Genomic DNA, 25,028 nt, shown 5'->3' on the forward strand with positions numbered 1-25,028 from the left:
ACGACCGGCCCCAAGGGGCCAGGGTTCTGGTCTAGACGGTTTGGACTGCTCCTACAGTCTTGATTTAGTACTGCAGTTTAATTGAAGCTGGGCCCATAAAGCCAATTTCCATAGACAGCCGCATAGAAAATTCCTAATAAGACACTTTAGTCATCTTTGTGTACAAAATATCCTTTGAATTATTAAAATAACTATCGATGAGGCCTATTTTTCCCATCACTAACAGCTGAAAATATTAACATTTTATATTCATCCAATGTCTACCATGTTTTTGGATAACGTGATGAAGTTATCGCTGCTTGCGCTGCTCCCTGTGTGCACTGAGTGTGAAATTGGGCCGTCTAAACCGAATGCAAGCTGGATATAGACGGGCCATCGATCGCACGAGTAGATCATGTTGAAATCAACGTTCGGACATCTTGGACGTAGTCTCAAGTTCTTTATTCCTCAGTGGCTGGGTCCCGTGTGGCTCGGTTGGTAGAGCATGGCACTTGCAATGCCAGGGTGGTGGGTTCTAGAACAAACAAATAGGAAAATGTATGCACTCACTAGTCTCTGAGTCACCAAATCGCTCTGGACAAGAGCATCTGCTAAATAAATTACATTTAAAATGTAAAAATGCCTGCACCCCTCAGTCTAGAATAGGACCTATTTTCTCGGGTTATTACAGTGCTGAGTGCATTGCTGACATTTACGCATGTAAAAACTGGACATTTTCAATACAGAGGAAACGTGAAGTAGTACTACGTATTCAACATTTTCACACGTTAATCCAATCAATGTTTCAAGTATCATTGTTTTTCAATTCTAGGTTTAGCCCACAAACGATTGAATGGAAAATGCAGGTAAAGTGTTTTTAGATTCATACTGCCGCCTATGTCACCGCTCTTAGTTTTGCTGATGCTGAAAAAACATTTGCACACCCATGGCTCCAACCAATCATATCTTGCATGTGGTTTTCCCATGCATTGCCCCATTAGCTGCTTACACAAGCAACATGTCTCAAAACCTAAATCAAACAGATGAAAACTACTTGACAGGGAACCTTTTCATTTGAAGAGCCATTTCTGATTTTACATTTCAGATCGGGTTCATTTTATTTAATGGACAGCATCAAATTCTTGGCTATATTGATCTATTATATTGATCTATTATATTGATCTATTATATTGATCTATTATATTGATCTACCACTTAGTATCTGTTTTGTTCTGATTTGAATCAGCCCCATTAGAATACGTTTAACTGTCCTGGTTGTCTGATATAATCAACACTGAAAGTTTCTTTCCCAATTCACCCGTGATTTTGTACCCCGATGAGAACCCATTTTGACCCATGAAAAGTCCAAATGCAGTTCATGAATATGTATAGCCAACAACTTTTTCCATGGGCCATTGTTGACCACACTGCATCCAAAACTGCTGATAGTAAGATCATTTCATGTACACGTCTGCATCTTGTCTGTGAAAAGTAACACCTAAACTTACTGAGTGGGTAAAATGCTGTTTAACTGAAGTCCTTAATAACTTCTCTTTTTTCTGTGTGTGACATTAGTCCCCGTACATGGGTATATAAGTCCATCCGCGGACTGATTTTCAAGATGTTGACCTAAACAGGTGGGGGGACACGTTATTAAATTTCAAGTGCTTTGTAGGGTTATATTATTTAAAGACAAATATCAGTTCCTGTACCGTTGGTACCATTTCGAATCCTTTAGGTGCATTACGTGAATCATGATGCTGATATGTTCTGATATGTGCTGATTCAACACATTTGCCAGAGGGATTTGACAGGCCTTATAGTTTCCCTAACTTTGGTATCCTAATCTACAGGGTCCCTCATCATTGGCTCTGAGATGCAGTGTTTCCAGGTAAGAATAATTTAGCATAATTTAAAACGAAATACCTTATATCTGATCACGCTCCTCTTCTAATTAATATGTAATTACATATGTAATTACAAGAGCATTCATTTGGGAATAGCACAATATCTAAAAAATAATCTTAGAAATGTATAATAATTGAAATAGTACTATCTTATATAATTGATTTGTCACTGTTTTCCCTAGATGATTGTGTTAACTGTGGCTGTGTTCTTTGCTGTGCTATCATCCTACACAGTGGGCTCGGTAGGGAATGCCAGTTCTGTGAGTATCAACTACTCAGAGTGATGTTCAAAAGCAGAGCAGATGGAGATTTGGAATATAGAAATGATATATGATGTATTAAATACGTTCTTCCCCATGTTGTTTACATCAGATGGAAGTTCCAAACCCAACCTAATATTGAGATTGGCACAGTGCTATAACACTTCCAAAGGTTTGCCGAATGGATAACGCTTTTAAAAAATCTTAATCTTCCAGGTTGAGTTTAAGATTTGGAAGTTTGAGGATCAACCTTGGGTGATGCAACTTGCTGCTGTCTACAAGGTAATGCAATTTTTTAGACTTAACTTCCATGTTTTAGAAATTCTTTCTATGATGTAGTCTAAGAATCAATCTTTGTTCGCCCCTAAACAATAATGCTGCGTGACAAGATTCATTAGTTATTCATTGGTTATTGTCATATAAAAAAAATATTAAAAATCTATTCAGGAAATGGAACACTTCAAATGTGAACAAACAAATATCAGGCAACAGCTGGAGGCCCTGAATCAGGTAAGGGATTTTCCACTTAATTAAGATCTATCTTTTGTGAAAATATTTTGTACTTCTTTAAACGGGCAGATTAGACTTTTTGATTCTTCTTCCACAGATGCTGACAAGCCCTAAGAATGAGACTACAACAGAAATAGGTCAGTGAATGAAATGATATGATTATTAGTCCTTTACGTCACAATTACATTTCTACAACTTTTTTTACAATGATAGTTTGTGCAGCTTGTTATGTAGTATACCTGTCTGACATTTACTGCAGTCGATTTCATTATTGTTGATAAGTAAAATTTGATCATCATTATAATCCTTGACAAGATCTCCATATGACTAGCGTTAGTGTGAGCATAACTGGTCTGTTGTTCCTTTCCTGTCTGGTCTCTGTCTATGTGATATCTCTGTTAGGCAGCACTTCTCTTGTTTACCCCCCAAACCATGGAGAGGGGGACATCGTGCGGTCATCAGAGGAAGAAGACTCCATGCGACCCTTCGATCCCTGCTTCCGCTACACCGTCCTGGACCAGCCCTGGAGGGCCACTAACACTAGCATCAAGAACAAGATGTGTGACCGCAACGTCAAGTGGCAAGGCTGGTACCGCCTGTTCTACAAGGGCAACAGTCTGCAGATGCCCGAGAGGTGTGTGCCCATGAACAAGTGTGGCACCCACGCCCCCCTGTGGCTGGCCGGGCCTCACCCGAAGAGGAGGGAAGGGATCGTCACCCGCAAGGTCTGCGGCCACTGGAACAAGAACTGCTGCGCTTTCAAGTCCACACCCATCAAAGTGAAGAAGTGCCAGGGCAATTATTACGTCTACAAGTTAACCAAACCGACAACATGTCACCTGGCCTACTGTGCAGGTAAGATTGGTCTTTGTGAGCCAGTTTCCCAGACACAGACTAAGTGTAAGTCCTAGACTAAAAGCATTTTCAATCGAGATTCTCCATTAAAAACGCCTTTTAGGGCAGGACTTGGCTATAATTTGTGTCTGGGAAACAGACACGATATGTATAGCTAGAACTCTCATTGTGGTAGTTCATGAGTGTTTTACAATTTGAACATGTGACACCCCCTGTCAGATATCAACACCATTGTGTGTGGAAAGTGCAGGAAAAGCGAGACCTGTGTTAGTCGAGACAATATAAACTGGAGGTGTAAGAAGAAGCCAAAACGTGAGTGGTCATAAAACATTTTGAATTAAAACAATCAAAATTCATTTCCAAATGTCCATGCTGATCTCTGGTCATTTTCTCTCCTCCAGCCCTGAAGAGAAAAGTCCACTTCTTTGCCTCCTATCCCGGGCCCATCTCAGGCAAGGTGAACCGCATCAAGTACAGGACTGTCCTTGTGAACGTTGGGCGAGCCTTCAACCGGAGGACCGGGGTGTTCCGGGCTCCTGTCAAAGGAGTCTACCAGTTCTTCTTCTCCACACAGAGTGGGAAACATGGTGTCAAGACGGACCTATGGTTGGTGATCAATGGTTACTGGGTGGCTGTCTCTCACACCAAAATCAGTAGTCCCTCCACTGTGGGTAATCTGTCCACTTATATGACCTTTCTGCGCAGAGGGTCCCTGGTGTATGTGAGCCAAGACTGTGGTAGCTCTTGGGCCACTGCTTCGTCCAATACCATCACATTTGGTGGGTCACTGCTTATTCAGTCGAAGAGGTAGACTAAAGCCAATATGTGTCTGTTTTCATTTAGTATATGATTCTTATTTATAGATTTAATGGTGTTTCTGTCAAAACAGCGTTGCAGTTGAAAACACTTCTTCTAACATTTTATTTTTTATTTTGGTCATTTAGCATAGTCTACACTCTTGTCCAGAGCAACTTACAGTCAGATGCATGGACATCAATCATTTGGCTTAAAATAAATACTGTATGTTGCTTCTGTAGTAAGTGAAAGTTTGCTTTAATTCAAAATGAAAACAATTTAGATTCTCAAGAGTTGAAATGAGGCATGTCTTAATGTAATTCTCAGATTGTTTGACATTTAATTTCCATATTTTGCTGACATTCGCAAAAGGCACCAGTAAGAAAAATATTTCCCGCCCGTGATGTTTTCAGAGTAAAATGCTGTGTTAGTTGATACTCTATATCACTAAGATAGGCCTTTTGTATTTTAATACAATTACAGTAATAAGAGATTGTAAAATAATAGCCTACCTCTCTCAAACACAAGATGGCATACTAGGGCATACAATTGTAATTAGTAGACAAATTACAGCAGCATCAGTGAAGTGATATAGACTGTCAGTCATAAACCTATATGTTGAGTTTATTTTGCCAGTGTTCAGTAGGCCTAATTCCAATAAATTAAAAGTGCTGAGTGTGTTTTTGTCATATGTTCATCATCATCTATATGGTCAGTCAATGGTACAAATTCTGTAACAGGGAGTTGAGTTGAGCCTAAAAATTACAGGCTGTCTTGAAAAAAAATAAGTGTTTTATTTTTTACATCCTATTATTTTTGACATACAAAAACTACCCAAAGTCACAAATGGCAGGCCTGCATGTAGCTAGGCTGAGTTGTTGACAACCGGAAGCTCCGATTTTCAAGGGAAACGGTAGAGAGCACCTGTGATGCAACTTCTACCTTTGGAAGTTAACAAGGCCACGCTCTATTTTTTAATTTACAAATATCAACAAACAAAAGAGGAATAGTCACATGCAAACAAGCATACACCACGCTCTATCTTAACTCCTTCACATTTACTGGATTGTTTGAACAGTGCAGAGAACCTTCCCCAAACAGTATTATTTTTATTCCAGTCAAGACCAGAATGTTGGGGGATCAAGTTTCAGGTGTTTCTTTTAGGCCTGCTATGTAGATTAGTCTGCACATAAGAGATGTTGTAGGCTATGAATGTTTCCTTATATGGCGTAATTATTGGGAATCATTTGAGGCCCTGACTAGGCATACTGAATTGGATTCGAAGAACTTGTCAAAATTACTAGTCAACCAAGAAATGTATTAAAACTCTTCAGTTGTCATGGGAATTGTACTTTTTTCAAAATGTACACATGACAAGTTTAGACCAACACTTCTGACCAGGGGGTGGAGCGTTGCGAGGCGGGTAGGATTGTATTCGTCTGTATCGAGTCGAGACGAGAAATTCAAGGAAAGGGCTCTATTGATAGGCGTTTAGTGTAACGGGACTCCGGACAATACCTTTTCGGCGAAAGCAACAAGTGTCTGGATATGAAAGCATATTCTGAACTAACCATTTCTATTTGAAACCGTCCGTTGTATTGAGAACAAATACTTAGATACGTTTTGCTATAAGTTTGTCTGTTTTGTATCGTTTCCTTATTTTTTTTGCAGCTCATTCAAAATGAGTAAAAAATAACATCGTATCACTTGTACTGTTGACTAACGTTCCTTGAATGAAGACAATGCTCCTCGATCATTTAGAGCTTGAATAGGTGCACTGACCAGCTCGCCATTGTTTACCCGGTGTCGCGGAGGACCACCTCAAAACAGTGAAGTTGTCTTTTTCAAAAAAGTATTTTCTTCTGAACCGATCAAAAAAATAAAAAATACAACATGGCAGAACACGAGAGTCTGGAGTTTGGAAAGGCTGACTTTGTTCTTCTGGACAATGTTTCTTTGGAGGAATTCATGGCTAACCTAAAGCTCAGGTAAGCAGTGGCGTCCACCACGGTCATTCACCTCAATGAGGCGAGACGTAGCCTGCTGGTTCAGGAAAGCCATCTTTCCCTGTCTGATGGACGCTTTTTATAGTACTAAGCCTAAATAGTTATACTTTTTTTGTTCGTTCAATTAGGCCATTATGTGTATAGGACTGACTAATGTATGAGTTGTTTTCAAGCACCACAGGTGCAAGAGTGCTTGCTGTTCATTTTGACAGGTCAGAGTTGCAGTGCTACATTCCTACACCACACCTTACAATATAATTGTCAGATTTGTTTATTTTTAGTTGGCTGTGCCAGACTGCCGATGCCATAGCCGAGGCTACTATTTAATGACTTTTCAGAGTAATATAAATGGAATTCCCATTCAATTATGGAGTGCACATCTTGCAGAGCTACATTTGTTTATCACTAGTCACGTTTCCATCCAACCATTTCATGCCGATGAATTATAACCTGAAAAAAAGCCACGAGCAGGCTGATGAAAACATGAAATTGTTTTTGCCGTTTGATAAAGTGAAATAATATTGCTCTTATCCATAATAATGGTACCCTACCCGCACTGTATCTGCGAGCTGTTGGCTGGAGCGCATGTACCAAGACCAGAGTGGGCACATTTGTTATATAATGCAATAGTTTTTGCGATAGAACAATCAGTAGAGTTGAAAATGCGATGGAAACCAATTGAATTTCTATTTTTAATTCGGTACATGGGAATTTAACGGCAAAAGTAATTTTTATGCCCACCACGTCATCACCCACAGACTTTTATCCGAAAAAAGTCAGTGATGGAAACATCGCTGGTGGGGGAAATGCTCAAATCAAAGTTTTTGTCACGTGCATGCCTCAATCCATGGCTTCTGGTTGGGGTATGTAGTACAATCACTGTGGGACGATGTCCTCAATGCACTTATTGATAAAGCCAGTGACTGATGTGGTGTATTCCTCAATGTCATCGGAAGAATCCCAGAACATGTTCCAGTCTGTGATGGCAAAGCAGTCCTGTAGTTTAGCATCTGCCTCATCTGACCATTTTTTTTATAGACCGAGTCACTGGTGCTTCCTGATTAATTTTTTGCTGGTAAGCAGGAATCAGGAGGATAGAGCTGTGGTCGGATTTACCAAATTGAGGGCGAGGGAGAGCTTTGTAGGTCTCTGTGTGTGGAGTACAGGTGATCTAGAATTTTTTTCTCCCTCTGGTTGCACATTTAACATGTTGATAGAGATTTGGTAGAACTGATTTAAGTTTCCCTGCATTAAAGTCTCCGGCCACTAGGAGCGCCGCCTCTGGGTGAGTCGTTTCCTGTTTGCTTATTTCCTTATACAGCTGACTGAGTGTGGTCTTAGTACCAGCATCTGTCTGTGGTGGTAAATAAACAGCCACGGAAAGTATAGCTGAGAACTCTCTAGGCAAGTAGTGTGGCCTGTAGTTTATCACAATATACTCAACTTCAGGCGAGCAAAATCTAGAGACTTCCTCAGAAGTTGTTTACAAATATGCACAGACCCCCCCGTCTTACCGGAGTGTTCTGTTCTATCCTGCCGGTGCAGCGTGTATCCCGCTAGCTGAATATCCATGTCGTCATTCAGCCACGATTCCGTGAAGAATATTGTTTTATGCAGATTTTTTAATATTCGTATGAAAATCTGTCGCAAATTATGAGATGCAAACCTAGCTATAGATGTGCCAGTTATTCATTGTCATTTGACGGATGAAACAAGGAACAGCAGTTCTATTACTTGGCCTTTACTACAGGAATTGACCTATCATGTGAACACTATTCCTCGTGTTTTGTCTGCATACATGATCTTTTTGAATCATGTATGCAGGTCAGACATAGAACAATGGACATAGTTTCCTCTTGGACCGTAATTCTGTCCAGACACACAGCATTCCTCAGAGATGTTGTCTTTGTCCGACTGGTAATTATATGAGCCATGCTGTGTGTGAATGGGGCTTCACCCAAGGATTCACGGTGCTCCCGATGAAAAGCGTCATCCTAACATACAGATTGTCCAAGGCTATTTTTGCATCATGAGTGGTTTGTGGGATGATGCCAACCAAGCATGGTATGTTTGGGAAAGTGAATGTGGGAAAGATTCAGTCACTCACTGCCCTGGCCCTGTGTACCTGTCCTCTGCTGCAGCTGCATGCAACTTTGCATGTGGTTTCTGACACTATCGAATGTCAGGGTGGGGACTTGTGGATGGGAGTCCATTTTTTATGTAATGCTCATTGTAATAGCTTACTCCTGTTTGACTTGAATATGGCCAGAGATGATTCTAGTAGATCTTCTCAAATCATTTTCTGTTCTGATAATGCAATGAAATTAGTTGGAACAATATTTAAGTCTGTTTTCCTAAGCACCTCGAGCCTACATCAAAGTGCAAGTCACACTTCCTTATTGCTGACGACGATGAACGATGTCAACACCCCGACCTGTTCGAATTACTGCAGGTAATGGCGACGAGCTGAACTTTAGCTTACTCGCTTAACGTAACCACGTTTGAGACTTTTAAGGAAATTACCTCTAAATATTTGGAACATTATAGCCCACAGGAGGTTGGTGGCAACTTAATCGGGGAGGATGGGCTCCTGGTAATGGCTGGAGCAGAGTGAGTTGAATGGTATCAAATACATCAAACACATGGTTTCCAGGTGTTTACCATTCCATTTGCTCCGTTCCGGCCATTATTATGAGCCGTTCTCCCCTTGAGGATCTAGTTTCCTGAAGATCAATTATATAGCTTACCAAAAGACCTTACTTTCTAGGCAGCCTCTCCAATGTTTGTTTCTGCACAAATAAACATCCATATAACTTGTCATCCTTTAATGGGCCTCAACCCATTATCTGAACTATAGTATTATACAAACCGCAGTTTGTAATCCATGCATGGAAATGGGAAACATGCAGCTCTGTTATTGAATGCATGTGTAAACAGACAGGCCTACATATTATATGTCTGAAATTATCTTTATCATGCGTAACATTGGTGCCAAGTCATATATGTTTTACCCAGGGGTCTCCAAACCTGTTCTTGGAGTCCCTACCCACCTGTAGGTTTTCACTCCAACCCCAGTTGTAACTAACCTGATTAATCTTATCAATTATTAGAATCAGGGGTGCTAGATTAGGGTCGGAGCGAAAATCTACAGGATGGTAGCTCTCCAAGAGCAGGGTTGGCGAGCCCTGGTTGTAACTGAGTGGAGAAAGTGCCCTCCAACTCAACTCATGACCTAGAAGCCAGTTCCACTGTGTTTTTTTCATTGTTCCCCTCTAATCAGAGACTGATTTAGACCTGGGACACCAGGTGTGTGCAATTATCAGGTGGAAAACCAGCAGGCTCTGGACCTTGTAGGGTCAGGGTTGAATAGTGGGTTTGGGAACTATTTGACAGGCCACAGACAGACCATGTAGTTCAGTACAAGAGTCTTTTCACAGACACACGTCTAATGCTGTCCTCACAATTACTCGATTTTATTGGTGTTTCTATCCTGATAAGCATCCAGTTTATAACGTAGCTGTTTGCATTTGAAAGCCAGGCAGCAGGATCTGCATGCATCATTTTCCTAGCTCTCCCTGGACCTACTGTTTGTTTTCCCTCCAGCTGGACAAGCCAGAGTGGAGAGGATGTATGCAAGTTGTTATTTGCAGAGGGTGTGACCGACCAGGAGCACTTCCTCCTCCTGTCCCCTCTCATCCTGTGTGTGTGTGTGCAGCAGGGTGAAGGAGGCATAGAGAAACACTTGGAGAAGGGATACACCGACAAGAGTACATGAGGCATCTATTTGCCTCCTTCAATAGCTATTTTGAGGTGCGAAATTTCCCAAATATCCACTTTCAATGCCATCGTGGCTCTCGGGGGTGTATTTTGCGGTCAGCCCATGATAGCCATGTTGAGTCGCTAATCAGAATCTATCCCCTAGTGACTATATGATAAATGATGTGGAGTAGCCTGCTTAGTTTCCGTCTTCTTTTGGCCAGAGTGCTTGTCCAGTTGACATTTACTTTGTTTGACTTAAAGTTGAACAGTCTGGCCTCAGGGAGCACAGTGCCAAGGAACTTCCTAAATATAACCCCAACAGATGCCCAATCTCTTTGGAAACATTCCATATGAAAACAGTGAAACTCCAGTAAAGGTCTTGGGAATTTGCTTCAATGGACCAGTCAGCAGATAAGAGGCCATGAAGCCTCTGTAGCACATTGGAACTGAGCAAATAAACCATTGTGATCCAACCTAACAATGGTGGAAACTGTAAAGGAAAGATGGTAGTCTCGAAGTTTCTTTCCTCATGTCTGATTCTGGAACCTCCTGATATATACCTCTGGGGGTGTACACCAAGTACTCTTCTTTGGAGCACAATGTTATCACTGTTCACTGTTTGTCTTAATATGGCACTTTGGCAGTGTTGTTTTGTCTGTTGTTGGGTCTGCAGGGAACTTTTTTGGCACACTGCTACCATTAACAAAACAATTAGTTTTTTTTTATTTTAAATTCTTCCAAAACGGGCATCCCACATACTGCAGATGAAATAGTTGACAACCACTCTACTTGTCAGTAGCTAAAAATGTTCTCTTCTCTCACTGATGCCTAAACCTCCATCCTCTTTCTAGATCTTGCCTTTCTACGTTTCTATGTCAGTCTCTCCTGGCTCAAAGTTGAGGAGAGATTGACTGCATCGCTATTGGTCTTTGTGCATTTGGCACACAGTTCGGACACGCATTGGTACAACACAAGACATGCAACCAGAGGCCTCTTCACAGTCCCCAGGTCCAGAACAGAGGTTGTGAAATGCACAGTATTAAATAGAGCCATGACTACACGGAACTCTCTGCCACCCCAAGTAACTCAAGCTAGCAATAAAACCAGTTTAAAAAAACAGATAAAAGAACACCTTACTGCACAAAGGGGACTGTGAAGAGACACAGCCATTTTATACATCTTGTATTGTAATTTCCACTGTACTATGTATTAGACTAATATATTGTGTGTATGTACTGATATGTAGGCTATGTGTGATGTTTTAAATGTACAGTGCATTCGAAAAGTATTCACACCCCTTGACTTTTTTCACATTTTGTTACGTTGCAGCCTTATTCTAAAATAAAATTAAAATTAAAATTCCTTCATCAATCTACACACAATAACCCATAATGAACATTTTCAAATGTGTATATATAAAACATTTAATAAATACCTTATTTAGATAAGTATTCAGATCCTTTGCTATGAGACTCGAAATTGAGCTCAGGTGTATCCTGTTTCCATTGATCATCCTTGAGTCCACCTGTGGTTAAATTCAATTGATTGGACATTATTTGGAATGGCACAAGCCTGTCTATATAAGGTCCCAACATTGTCAATGTGTATCAGAGCAAAAACCAAGCCATGAGGTATAAGGAATTGTCCTTAGAGCGCAGAGACAGGATTGTGTGCAGGCACAGATCTGGGGAGGGGTACAGCAACATTCCTGCAGCATTGAAGGACCCCAAGAAGACAGTGGCCTCCATCATTCTTAAAAGGAAGAAGTTTGTAACCACCAACACTCTTCCTAGAGCTGGCCACCCAGCCAAACTGAGTAATCAGTTGAGAAGGGCCTTGGTCAGGGAGGTGACCAAGAACCTAATGGTCACTCTGACATAGCTCCAGAGTTCCTCTGTGGCAATGAGAGAACCTTCCAGAAGGACAACCAACTCTACAGCACTCCACCAGTCAGGCCTTTATGGTAGATTGGACAGACTGAACCACTCTGTAAAAGGCACATGACAGTCCACTTGGAGTTTGCCAAAAGGCACCTAAAGACTCTCAGACCATGAGAAAAAAGCTTCTCTAGTCTGATGAAACCAAGATCAAACTCTTTGGCCTGAATGCCAAGCGTCACGTCTGGAAGAAACCTGGCCCCATCCTTACAGTCAAGCGTAGTGGAAGCATCATCCCGTGGGGATGATTTTCAGGGACTGGGAGACATTTCAGGATTGAGGGGAAAGATGAACAGAGCAAAGTACATCAAGGACCTCTCTGAAAATCTGCTACAGAGCGTTCAGGACCTCAGACTGGGTGTGATGGTTCACCTTCCAACAGGACAACAACCCTAAGCACACAGCCAAGACAACGCAGGAGGGGCTTCGGGACAAGTCTCCGAATGTCTTTGAGTAGCCCAGCCAGAGCCCTGAATCAAACCTGATCAAACATCTCTGGAGAGACCTGAAACTAGCTGTGCAGCGACGCTCCCCATCCAACCTGGCAGAGCTTGAGAGGATCTACAGAGAATGGGAGAAACTCCCCAAATACAGCTGTGCCAAGCTTGTAGCCTCATACTCAAGACTCAATGCTGTAATCGCTGCCAAAGGTGCTTCAACAAAGTACTGAGTAAAGTGATATTTCAGTTACATTTTTAATACATTTGCAAAAAATGTTTAAACCCGTTTTTGCTTTGTCACTATGGGGTATTGTGTGTAGATTGAGGGGGTGAGGGAAACAATTTAATACATTTTAGAATGAGGCTGAAACAAAATGTGGGGAAAGTGAATGGGGTCTGAATAATTTCCAAATGCACTGTGTATTTCAAGCCTTGACTAAAAATGTTCTGTACTGTTTTATGTGGACCATAAGTAGCTGATGCTTTTGCAGTGGCTAATGGGGATCCTAATAAATACCAGATTGAGACATTTCTTTGAAAATGTGTACTTTAAAAAAAAACACGTTTTATTTTTTAATGAGAAAAATAGTTACAACTAGCCTTATAGTGACCCTGCCCATCAATACTACTCTAGTTGTGTTGGGTTGGTTAGATTAGGATGCAGGTTTCTTTTGCCAGCCAAGAGATAATGCTTTACACCTAATCAAAACATGAAGATGGTGGTATCCCTTGTAGGGAACATCATGACTTAGGGACTACAGTATTACTCTTTTTGTGTAGTATACAAAGCTAAAAAATGTTCTGTGTCTATCGTCGTTTCAATTGGTTTGATCTTTGAACTCCTAAGAGGGTTTTGGGGCATTGGGAAAGGAAGGAGACAAACATATGGCATCTGGAGGAAGGCAAAGGAAAGCTGCCTTTTCCCATTGGCATTTCCCTTTCTTTGGCCTCACATTTCATTGTTTCTGCATGTCCTCTCTAAGCCTGAATATTGGCTGAAACTGACAAGGCACAATGTCGAGATTGCAAGTCCTACTGAAGTTATGATGACAAGATTAAAATAATAACACTCAAATGACAACATGAGGAATAGGCTCATGATTTTCATGTACCGTACACAGAACTGGCGCTCCACTTCCTGCTCAGAGTGGGACTGTATCTGCATGAAAGCACCTCCCAATTCCTCAGGGAGAGCTGTTAGAGTCCACTCTGGCTAGGAATGGCATGCTCTGCGAAATTGAGTTTGTGTGTCTGGTCTACCATTGAGCCCCACTGTAACCCAGTATCTGCAGTGTATCCTATGGCTTTAAAGGAGAATTGTGCTTTTCTTCTTTTTTTTTACAACCAAATCTCTATTTTATAGATGGTTCCAGATACTTTTTTTTTTTCGGAATTTCACTTGTTTTTCAGAAACTTAGCCAAACCTGCGATTCACTTCCTCATCCTTGTTGTGTAGTACGGGGGCTCTGAAAAACATGAACACATGCTCCAAAAATACTAAAATAAGCCCTTTTAGAAACGGAAAAGCTCTGTATAGTGATGCAGGTCTTTAGATGTTGTACACATGTAATTGTCATTCTGAATTTGATCTGCAACGTTATACCATTTGGTTGCGACTAGAGTGACTGTTCATTCTAGCAGCAGGCTACATGGAGAATGGAACAGCTGGATAGGGGAAACTGCTTGAGTCACACAAAATAGAATACACCGGATGGAAAGACCTGAATCACTATACTGAGAGTGTTTCCATTTCTAAAAAGACGAATTTGGGTGTTTTTGGAGCATTTGTTCAAGATCTTTCAGAGCCCCTGTACTGCACAACAAGGATGAGGAAGTGAATTGCTGGTTGGGGTAAGTTTCTCAAAACAAGTAAACTCGCAAGTGTCTGGACCCTTCTATAACATGCTATTTACATAAACATTTAGATTTGGTTATAAAAAAAAACAATTAACTTCTTCTTCACTGAAAGTGCTGAACAAATAGGGCCTGGCAGCTTCTCCCATTTCAGGCTTGTTAACATTAATTTGTTGCCGTAACAGCAGATTTAATCGTGGAATAGGTGCGACACGCCGAACATAGCAACCCGACTCCCTCCCTGCAGAGCAAACACAGGGATCAAAGTCTCTCCACAGTTCAGGTGCAGTGAGCAGAAGCAGACGAGAGAGGTCGAAAGTTCTACTTCCTCTTCCTGATGTACACTATCGGTGTAATATACACTGAACAAAAATATAAACTCAACCTGCAACAATTTCAAAGATTTTACTGAGTTAAAGTTCATATAAGGAAATCAGTCAATGGAAATAAGTCCCTAATCTATGGATTTCACATGATTTGGAATTCAGATATGCAGTTGTTGGTCACAGATACCTTAAAAAAAAGTAGGGGTGTGGATCAGAAAACCAGTCCGTATCTGGTGTGACCACCATTTGCCTCATGCAGCGCGACATCTCCTTCCAATAGAGTTGATCAGGCTGTTGATTGTGGCCTGTGGAATGTTGTCCCACTCCTTTTCAATGACTGCGAAGTTTCTGGACATTGGCGGGAACTGGCTGTTGTTCACATCGAACCAGAGCATCCTGAACATGCTCAACGGGTGACATGTCTGGTGAGTATGCAGGCCATGGAAGAACTGGGCCATTTTCAGCTTCCAGGCATTGTGTGCAGATCCTTGCGACACGGGGCCGTGCATTATCATGCTGAAACGTGATGGTGGCAGATAAATGGCACGATAATGGGCCTCAGGATCTCATCACAGTATCTCTGCATTCCAATTGCCATCGATAAAATGCAATTGTGTTCGTTGTCCGTAGTTTATGCCTGACAAATTCTCTAAAACGACGGAGGCAGTTTAATTCATTCAATTCTCTGGCAACAGCTCTGGTGGACATTCCTGTGGTCAGCATGCCAATTGCATGCTACCTCAACTTGAGACATCTGTGACATTGTGTTGTGTGACAAAACTGCACATTCTAGAGTGGCCTTTTATTGTCCCCAGCACAAGGTGCACCTGTAATGGTCATGCTGTTTAATCAGCTTCTTGATATGCCACACCTGTCAGGTGGATGGATTATCTTGGCAAAGGACAAATGGTGTGGATGATTTCTGGGATCTTTTATTTCAGCTCATGAAACATGGGACCAACACTTTACATGTTGCGTTTATATACAATACCAGTCAACCTTCAAGGGTTTTTCTTTTCACTATTTTCCACATTGTAGAATAATAGTGAAGACATCAAAACTATGAAATAACACATATGTAATCATGTGTTATTGGTAATCATGGGGCGGCAGGTAGTTTAGTGGTTAGTGCATTGGACTAGTAACTGAAAGTTTGCAAGATCGAATCCCCGAGCTGACTGTAAAAAAATCTGTCATTCTGCCTCTGATCAAGGCAGTTAACCCACTATTCCTAGACAGTCATTAAAAAAAAAGAATTTGTTCAAAACTGACTTGACTAGTTAAAGGTTAAATAAATAAAAAATGAACAACAAAAAAACTGTTTAACAAATCAAAATATGTACGGTAGGGTCATACAGTAAGTTACCCATCTTATGTATGGGATGTGTGCTACTCATTCAGTAGACAGTTCTGTCTGGCATATGCTCACTGCACAGGGCAATCTATCCTAGCTCTGGGAAGACCTTGATTCAATCTTGATAGATTCAATGAGATTAGGTTTCCCAATTAAGGCTGTCTGGCTTTAACGAGGTGAAGCACATCCTCCACTACATTAACTTTCTGCTGTAATTTCCCAGAAAGCAATTGACTTACAGACATGACGCATGTTGCATTCATGTGATTAACGATCCGTTTCTGTAATGAATGAGTAAGGTGTTTGTCACGAATCCCTTGTCATGTCATCCAAGAATCCCTTAAAGGCCCAGTGCAGTCAAAAACTAGATGTTTCCGTGTGATTTATATATATATACACACACACACACACACACACACACACACACACACACACACTGACCAAAAGTATGTGGACACGTGCTCGTTGAACATTTCATACCAAAATCATGGGCATTAATATAGAGTTGGTCCCCCCTTTGCTGCTATAACAGCCTCGACACTTCTTGGAAGGCTTTCCACTAGATGTTGGAACTAGAGGTCGACCGATTATGATTTTTCAACGCCGATACCAATTATTGGAGGACCCAAAAAAGCCGATACCGATTAATCGGACGATTTTTAAAATTGTATTTGTAATAATGACAATTACAACAATACTGAATGAAGACTTATTTTAACTTAATATAATACATCAATAAAATCAATTTAGCCTCAAGTAAATAATGAAACATGTTCATTTTGGTTTAAATAATGCAAAAACAAAGTGTTGGAGAAGAAAGAAAAAGTGCAATATGAGCTATGTAAGAAAGCTAACGTTTCAGTTCCTTGTTCAGAACATGAGAACATATGAAAGCTGGTGGTTCCTTTTAACATGAGTCTTCAATATTCCCAGGTAAGAAGTTTTAGGTTGTAGTTATTATCGGAATTATAGGACTATTTCCATCTATACCATTTGTATTTCATATACCATTGACTATTGGATGTTCTTATAGGCACTTTAGTATTGCCAGTGTAACAGTATAGCTTCCGTCCCTCTCCTCGCTCCTCCCTGGGCTCGAACCAGCAACACATCGACAACAGCCACCATCGAAGCAGCGTTACCCATGCAGAGCAAGGGGAACAACTACTAGAAGGCTCAGAGCGAGTGACGTTTGAAACGCTATTAGCTCGCGCTAACTAGCTAGCCATTTCACTTCGGTTACACCAGCCTCATCTCGGGAGTTGAAAGACTTGAAGTCATAAACAGCGCAATGCTTGACACACAACAAAGAGCTGCTGGCAAAATGCACGAAAGTGCTGTTTGAATGAATGTTTACGCGCCTGCTTCTGCCTACCACCTCTCAGTCAGATACTTAGATACTTGTATGCTTGTATGCTCAGTCAGATTATATGCAACGCAGGACACGCTAGATAATATCTATTAATATCATCAACCATGTGTAGTTAACTAGTGATTATGATTGATTGTTTTTTATAAGAAGTTTAATGCTAGCTAGCAACTTACCTTACCTTACTGCATTCGCGTAACAGGCAGCCAGTCTCCTTGTGGAGTGCAACGAGAGAGAGGCAGGTTGTTATTGCGTAGGACTAGTTAACTGTAAGTTTGCAAGATTGGATCCCCGAGCTGACAAGGTGAAAATCTGTCGTTCTGCCCCTGAACAAGGCAGTTAACCCACCGTTCCTAGGCCGTAATTGATAATAAGAATGTGTTCTTAACTGACTTGCCTAGTTAAATAAAGGTATAAAAAAATAAATAAATACATTTAAAAAATCTGCAAATCGGCACCCAAAAATACCGATTAACGATTGTTATGAAAACTTGAAATCTGCCCTAATTAATCGGCCATTCCGATTAATCGGTCGACCTCTAGTTCGAACATTGCTGCGGGGACTTGCTTCCATTCAGCCACAAAAGCATTAGTGAGGTCATGCACAATTTTTGGGCAATTAGGCTTGCAATTCACCCCAAAGGTGTTCAATGGGGTTGAGGTCAGGGCTCTGTGCAGGACAGTCAAGTTCTTCCACACCGATTTTGACAAACCATTTCTGTTTGGACCTCTATTTGTGCACAGGGGCATCGTCATGCTGAAACAGGAGGGCCTTCCCCAAACTGTTGCCACAATGTTGGAAGCACAGAATCACCTAGAATGTTATTGTATGCTGTAGCGTTAAGATTTCCCTTCACTGGAATTAAGGGGCCTATCCCGAAACATGAAAAATAATCCCAGACCATTATTTATCCTCCACCAAACATTACAGTTGGTTGTATTGGGGTAGGTAGCGTTCTCCTGGCATCCGCCAAACCCAGATTCGTCCGTCGGACTGCCAGATTGTGAAGCATGATTCATCACTCCAGAGAAGGTGTTTCCACTGCTCCAGCGTCCAATGGCAGTGAGCTTTACACCACTCTAGCCAACGCTTGGCATTGTGCTTGTGTGCAGCTGCTCGGCCATGGAAACCCATTTCATGAAGCTCCTGACAAACAGTTATTGTTTGAGCAGGGCGGCAGGTAGCCTAGTGGTTAGAACGTTGGGCCGGTCACTGAAAGGTTGCTAGATCGAATCCCCGTGCTGACAAGGTAAAAATCTGTTGTTCTGCCTTTGAACAAGGCAGTTAACCCACTGTTCTAGGCCATCATCGTAAATAAGAGTTTGTTCTTAATTGACTTGCCTAGTTAAATATAAATTGTGCTGATGTTGCTTCCAGACACAGTTTGGAACTTGGTAGTTTTATTTAATTTATTTTATTTCACCTTTATTTAACCAGGTAGGACAAAAGAAAACAAAAAGTCTATATACAGTGAGTGCAAATGAGGTAAGTTAAGGAAATAAATAGGCCATGGTGGCAAAGTAATTACAATATAGCAATTAAACACTGGAATGGTAGATCGGCAGAAGATGAATGTGCAGGTAGAGATACTGGGGTGCAAAGGAGCCAAATAAATAAATAAATAAATACCAGTATGGGGATGAGGTAGGTAGATAGATGGGCTGTTTACAGATAGGTTAAGTACAGGTGCAGTGATCTGGAAACTGCTCTGACAGCTGGTGCTTAAAGCTAGTGAGGGAGATGTGAGTCTCCAGCTTCAGAGATTTTTGCAATTCGTTCCAGTCATGGGCAGCAGAGAACTGGAAGGAAAGATGACCAAAGGAGGAATTGGCTTTGGGGGTGACCAGTGAGATATACCTGCTGGAGCTCGTGCTACGCGCGTAGTGAGTGTTGCAAACAAGGACCGATGATTTGTATGTGCTTCAGCCCTCGCCCCATTCTGTGAGCTTGTGTTACCTACCACTTCGAGGCTGAGCTGTTGTTGCTCCTAGATGTTTCCACTTCACAATAACAGCGCAGACAATTGACCGGGGCAGCTCTAGCAGGGCAGAAATGTTACGAACTGACTTGTTGGAAAGGTGGAATCCTGTGAAGGTGTCATGTTGCCAATGTTTGTGTGCTCAATTGTATACACCTGTCAGTAACTGGTGTGGCTGAAATAGCCAAATCCACTCATTTGAAGGGGTGTCCACATACAGTGGGGCAAAAAAGTATTTAGTCAGCCACCAATTGTGCAAGTTCTCCCACTTAAAAAGATGAGAGAGGCCTGTAATTTTCATCATAGGTAGACTTCAACTATGACAGACAAAATGAGAAAAAAAATCCAGAAAATCACATTGTAGGATTTTTTATGAATTTATTTGCAAATTATGGTGGAAAATAAGTATTTGGTCACCTACAAACAAGCAAGATTTCTGGCTCTCACAGACCTGTAACTTCTTCTTTAGGATGCTCCTCTGTCCTCCACTCATTACCTGTATTAATGGCACCCGTTTTGAACTTGTTATCAGTATAAAAGACACCTGTCCACAACCTCAAACAGTCACACTACAAACACCACCATGGCCAAGACCAAAGAGCTGTCAAAGGACACCAGAAACAAAATTGTAGACCTGCACCAGGCTGGAAAGACTGAATCTGAAATAGGTAAGCAGTTTGGTTTGAAGAAATCAACTGTGGGAGCAATTATTAGGAAATGGAAGACATACAATACCACTGATAATCTCCCTCGATCTGGGGCTCCACGCAAGATCTCACCCCGTGGGGTCAAAATGATCACAAGAACGGTGAGCAAAAATCCCAGAACCACACGGGGGGACCTAGTGAATGACCTGCAGAGAGCTGGGACCAAAGTAACAAAGCCTACCATTAGAAACACACTACGCTGCCAGGGACTCAAATCCTGCAGTGCCAGACGTGTCCTCCTGCTTAAGCCAGTACATGTCCAGGCCCGTCTGAAGTTTGCTAGAGAGCATTTGGATGATCCAGAAGAAGATTGGGAGAATGTCATATGGTCAGATGAAACCAAAATAGAATTGTTTGGTAAAAACTCAACTCGTCGTGTTTGGAGGACAAAGAATGCTGAGTTGCATCCAAAGAACACCATACCTACTGTGAAGCATGGGGGTTGAAACATCATGCTTTGGGGCTGTTTTTCTGCAAAGGGACCAGGACGACTGATCTGTGTAAAGGAAAGAATGAATGGGGCCCTGTATCATGAGATTTTGAGTGAAAACCTCCTTCCGTCAGCAAGGGCATTGAAGATGAAACGTGGCTGGGTCTTTCAACATGACAATGATCCCAAACACACTGCCCGGGCAACGAAGGAGTGGCTTCGTAAGAAGCATTTCAAGGTCCTGGAGTGGCCTAGCCAGTCTCCAGATCTCAACCCCATAGAAAATCTTTGGAGGGAGTTGAAAGTCCGTGTTGCCCAGCAACAGCCCCAAAATATCACTGCTCTAGAGGAGATCTGCATGGAGGAATGGGCCAAAATACCAGCAACAGTGTGTGAAAACCTTGTGAAGATTTACAGAAAACGTTTGTTATTGACCAAATACTTATTTTCCACCATAATTTGCAAATAAATTCATAAAAAAATCCTAGAATGTGATTTTCTGGATTTTTCTTCTCATTTTGTCTCTCATAGTTGAAGTGTACCGATGATGAAAATTACAGGCCTCTCTCATCTTTTTAAGAGGGAGAACTTGCACAATTGGTGGCTGACTAAATACTTTTTTGCCCCACTATACACTATATATACAAAAGTATCTCCACACTATAATACTGGGAAATGTTGAAAATGGTGATAAGCTGTTTTAGTGGGATGGCGTTTTAGCCTACCTGGTGCCATCACAAGGTGGTAAATTAGTTAATAGACCAATAAGAAAAAGAGTTCCTAAACTCTCTGCCAATAACAGCTAGTTTTTAGTTTCCCCCTCCCCACTCAGACCACTTCCAGATCGGCAGGTGCACAGTGTTTCTTCTGACACATTGGTGCGGCTGGCTTCCTGGCTAAGCGGGCATTGTGTCAAGAAGCAGTGCGGCTTGGCTGGGTTGTGTTTTGGAGGACACACGGCTCTTGACCTTCACCTCTCCCGAGTCCGTACAGGAGTTTCAGCACAATGGGACAAGATTATAATTACCAATTGGATACCACGAAATTGGGGAGAAAAATAATTTAAAAGAAATATATATAATTTCTGAGAAAAATGTGTATACATAAAAAAAAAATCAAATAAAAGTACATGGATGAACCCTTCACGTGTTTTTTCAGTTTAGTGTGTAGCTAGCTACAGCTTGTTTGACCCGTTGTTGTATCAAGTTGCTCCGGTTCACACTGACCGTGTGCAGAAAGTAGTCCCTCACAACTGTTTCTCATTGATCTTTGTCGATAGCGCCTGCTAAATTCTGGGCAGCAATGTTGTTGAGTGCAGTAGCAACACTTTTGCAGTTCTACATGGCTAACATTATACATTTTATAAAAGCCGCTGTAGCAAGGATTATCTACACATACCGAGCAGCTCATGTTGTAGGCATGTTACAGATGTCTAGCCCATCCATTATCTCAGGCAATCACAGCTTGCGAGAAGGTTCTAAACCAACTAGGCTCGTAATTTAACAATTACATTCGTATTTGCAGATGGCATACAAGTCTGTTATTAAGGGGTCATGGAAGTTCATATGTTCGAGGAGGCATTTCTGCCCAAAAAATGCATTTTGATAAATAAATGTAAAAAATGAAACAAATCAAATGCCTCTCCTGTGAAATAGTGACTTGCGACATAAGCCTAGCTTCTTGAAACGGGTTACATTTGATATTTAGATGAAAATGGCTGCTTTGGACCTTTTTGTGCTTGTGTGTGTGTCAAACTGTGTGGGTGTAGTGGCTGGGCGATGTCATTCTCTAGATCTTTTGTTCCCTTGTCTACCTGTTGGCTCAATGCCCTAAGGCACTGTGGGGGATCTGGCTTTCACAGCCAGGTCTGAGATCAGATCACAGCCCCAGCATGACTCACTTCACATACCTTTTGAATGCCCACCGAGACACTCTCTCTTTCTCTCTTTTCCTTTCTTTCTCTTTATATCTATCCTATGGTCCCTCTATCCCTATACTGTAGCTAAGTATGCTCTCATATTTCTACCCTAACTTCTCCCTTCCCTCTCTCTTTGTCTCCCTCTGTCTGTTTTGGTGCTTTTTCCTGCCCTCTTTTTACCCCTGACAGAAATCTCAGTTCCTAAAATAGCCTGCTGAGTAACGTCTGAGTCAATTTGGATGGACTTGTCTTTCTCTCTCTCCAGCGGCCTGTCGTCATCCTCCCATTGGCTGGTTGGCTGTGAATTTCCATAGGTAAATGGACTGGCCAACATGTTAAAGTGCAAGCATGTTCCGCATCGGACCGGCAGCCAGGCCCAACAGCCAGCCAGCCTCCCCTCCCTTCTCTTCTCTGAAGTCTCTTTATTGAATTCTTGAAACTTAATCTGACTAAAATGAATCTTTTGTTCTCTCGCTGAGCTCCCCTAGCTCAGGATCGGCCTGGGAAGTAGCTGTGATCTCCTCCGTCAGAGTAGTAAACAGTAAAGGGCCGAGGCCCAAAGAAACACTATTGTCTGTCAGCCACCAGATCTCCAGCCAAGCTGTTTACTTACACCTGGCTCCCATTTCCTAAGTATTCAGACGCGAGCCAATGAAAGTGGAGTTCATGGGAACACATGCTAGTCTGTATCTCACGCGTCAACACAAAATATGCCCCGCTGCTTTATTCTACATTTCATTCAGTGTTCTTATGACTGAATGTGTAAGATGACAAGATGGGCACCTCTAGTAATTGTCATCATATGAAGGGCCTACAATGTATGACCTATGACCCAGAGGTTTTCCTAGTCACGTGGTCAGGAGAAACTCCAATCATATGATTGGTTCATAATAATGGTTCATTTCGGAAATAATGGTTCATTTCAAAATAGTGGGAAGGTTACCTTGTTTGTTTCTCTGTCTCACCCTTTCAATACTGGGTGTGTCATGTCCTGTATTTTCCCTGTCACATCCTAACATCTGTCCCAAACCATTGAAAAGTAAAGGACTCTCAGCTGCATCCTCTCCCCTATAGAGCCAGAAGAGCCGCTAACACTAGTTGCTAACCCATCTGATTGCTATCATAAATCTGCAGACGTGCTGTCATTAGAGTAGAGGGAAGGGGAGGTACTGTAGTGATCTCACCCAGTCAGCTCTGTGCCAGCTGTGCTGCAGAAGCTGCACTATGGTACAGAGGGGGAGTCCAGATCCACTCCTACAGTATGTGCTTGTGAAAATTGATTTGTCTGTGGGCCAAGGGCTGGGAGTGTTGTGTTTAAGGCCCCAGGCAGACAGGCTGGAGTGGGAGCCAGGAGCTTCTCTTTAGCACTAAGGAACAGTTTACAAAGCAATGGAAAATCTCCCAATGCAGTTCTCAGATGTTTGACAAGATCTGAAGGAGAAGGAGGCCCATAGATGGCTGTGAAGAGAGTGGGCGTGATCAATGTTAGGATTGCTTCATTCAGGTGTAATGGCCAGTTGGCCATAAGATAACATTTTGTATCGGATCAGATATAGTATGTACTTTGACTCGTAGTTGTCGTTCAGCTGATCAAAGTCTTCAGAGATATCTAGATTTCGGAGATTTGTCTGTTGATGCCTGTGATTAAATATGTGTTTTATATCTATGAAATCAAATCAAATTGTATTTGTCACATACACATGGTTAGCAGATGTTAATGCGAGTGTAGCGAAATGCTTGTGCTTGTAGTTCCGACCATGCAGTAATATCTAACCTAACCATTTCACAACAACTACCTTATACACACAACTGCAAAGTAATGAATAAGAATATGTACATATAAATATTGACCAGTAATGGGAGTTTTTGAAGTGAATATCTCTTCAATGGATTCAAACACTTTTCCAGAACTATGCTTTCCTTTGAAATAGCACTGGCTGAAATGACCCAAAATGTCCTCAAATGACCGTTAACTTAACCAGTAGACAAACTTAATTTATGCCAGAATCACCAGTTTCCATTTCTCTCTATGAAACAGCTCCATAAAAGTGTGAAAAAAATCGTAATCCCTGAGAGGTCGTACCCAGCATGCACTGGGCCAGATAAGCTGTAAATCATTCAATCAGTCTAAACAGGGACAGCAGAAGACTGCTTGGTGGTAAATTCATGGGGAGAGAGAAAATTGGAACAGCCAGAGATTATCCCTGTCTTGATTACTGGAAATCCCCAACAAGGTCACAGTCACTGATAACAGCCAGCCAGCACGTGTTGTGTTGTCTATTATACTGGATCCTTGGCGATAACACTGGCTGTGTCCTATTCCTTTTACCCCTAGGCATCTTTTGAAGGTTTGGAATGATGAGGTAATATGGTAACAATTCCACCGTGAGCTGTTTTTTAGAAATATGCCATTCCAATCCTTTCAGCTGTACATAAGTGTTTAGGGCAGTGGTGTGCAAACCTGTTGGGAATTCAACAGAGGGATGCATTTTGCTTGAGGCGTCACTACAGACCCGGGTTCGATCCCAGGCTGTGTCACAGCTGGCCGGGACTGGGAGTCCCATGAGGCGGCGCAGAATTTGCCCAGCGTTGTCCGAGTTAGGAGAGGGTTTTGCAGGCCGAAATGTCCTTGTCCCATCACGC

At 41.8% G+C, this 25,028-nt stretch overlaps 2 protein-coding genes across 4 annotated transcripts in view; both read left to right on the plus strand.

Annotated features, from left to right (window-relative positions):
- The first annotated feature begins 1,562 nt into the window (after positions 1–1,562).
- LOC118367070 (uncharacterized) lies at positions 1,563–4,984 on the plus strand. Of its 3 annotated transcripts, XM_035750078.2 has the most exons (9): positions 1,563–1,616; positions 1,833–1,870; positions 2,069–2,146; positions 2,363–2,428; positions 2,594–2,656; positions 2,754–2,793; positions 3,059–3,511; positions 3,731–3,823; positions 3,913–4,984. In XM_035750078.2, exons 2-9 carry the CDS (start codon positions 1,856–1,858, stop codon positions 4,320–4,322), a joined length of 1,218 nt encoding a protein of 405 aa, XP_035605971.1. In that variant the 5' UTR covers positions 1,563–1,616; positions 1,833–1,855; the 3' UTR covers positions 4,323–4,984. The 3 variants fall into 3 exon arrangements, with proteins under 3 accessions (XP_035605971.1, XP_035605980.1, XP_035605988.1); XM_035750087.2 differs by lacking the exon at positions 1,563–1,616 and having other exon boundaries at positions 1,623–1,870; positions 2,069–2,128; XM_035750095.2 differs by lacking the exon at positions 1,563–1,616 and having other exon boundaries at positions 1,623–1,870; positions 2,121–2,146.
- A 146-nt stretch (positions 4,985–5,130) lies between these two features.
- LOC118367064 (unconventional myosin-Id) overlaps positions 5,131–25,028 on the plus strand; it is a 132,115-nt gene continuing 112,217 nt past the window's right edge. Inside the window, exon 1 of the mRNA XM_035750065.2 lies at positions 5,131–6,294. Within this exon, the coding sequence (XP_035605958.2) occupies positions 6,200–6,294 (95 nt within the window). The 5' untranslated portion in view covers positions 5,131–6,199. The remainder of the gene's footprint in view (positions 6,295–25,028) is intronic.

This window comes from Oncorhynchus keta, chromosome 3, assembly GCF_023373465.1.
Source record: "Oncorhynchus keta strain PuntledgeMale-10-30-2019 chromosome 3, Oket_V2, whole genome shotgun sequence".
Taxonomy (NCBI): domain Eukaryota; kingdom Metazoa; phylum Chordata; class Actinopteri; order Salmoniformes; family Salmonidae; genus Oncorhynchus; species Oncorhynchus keta.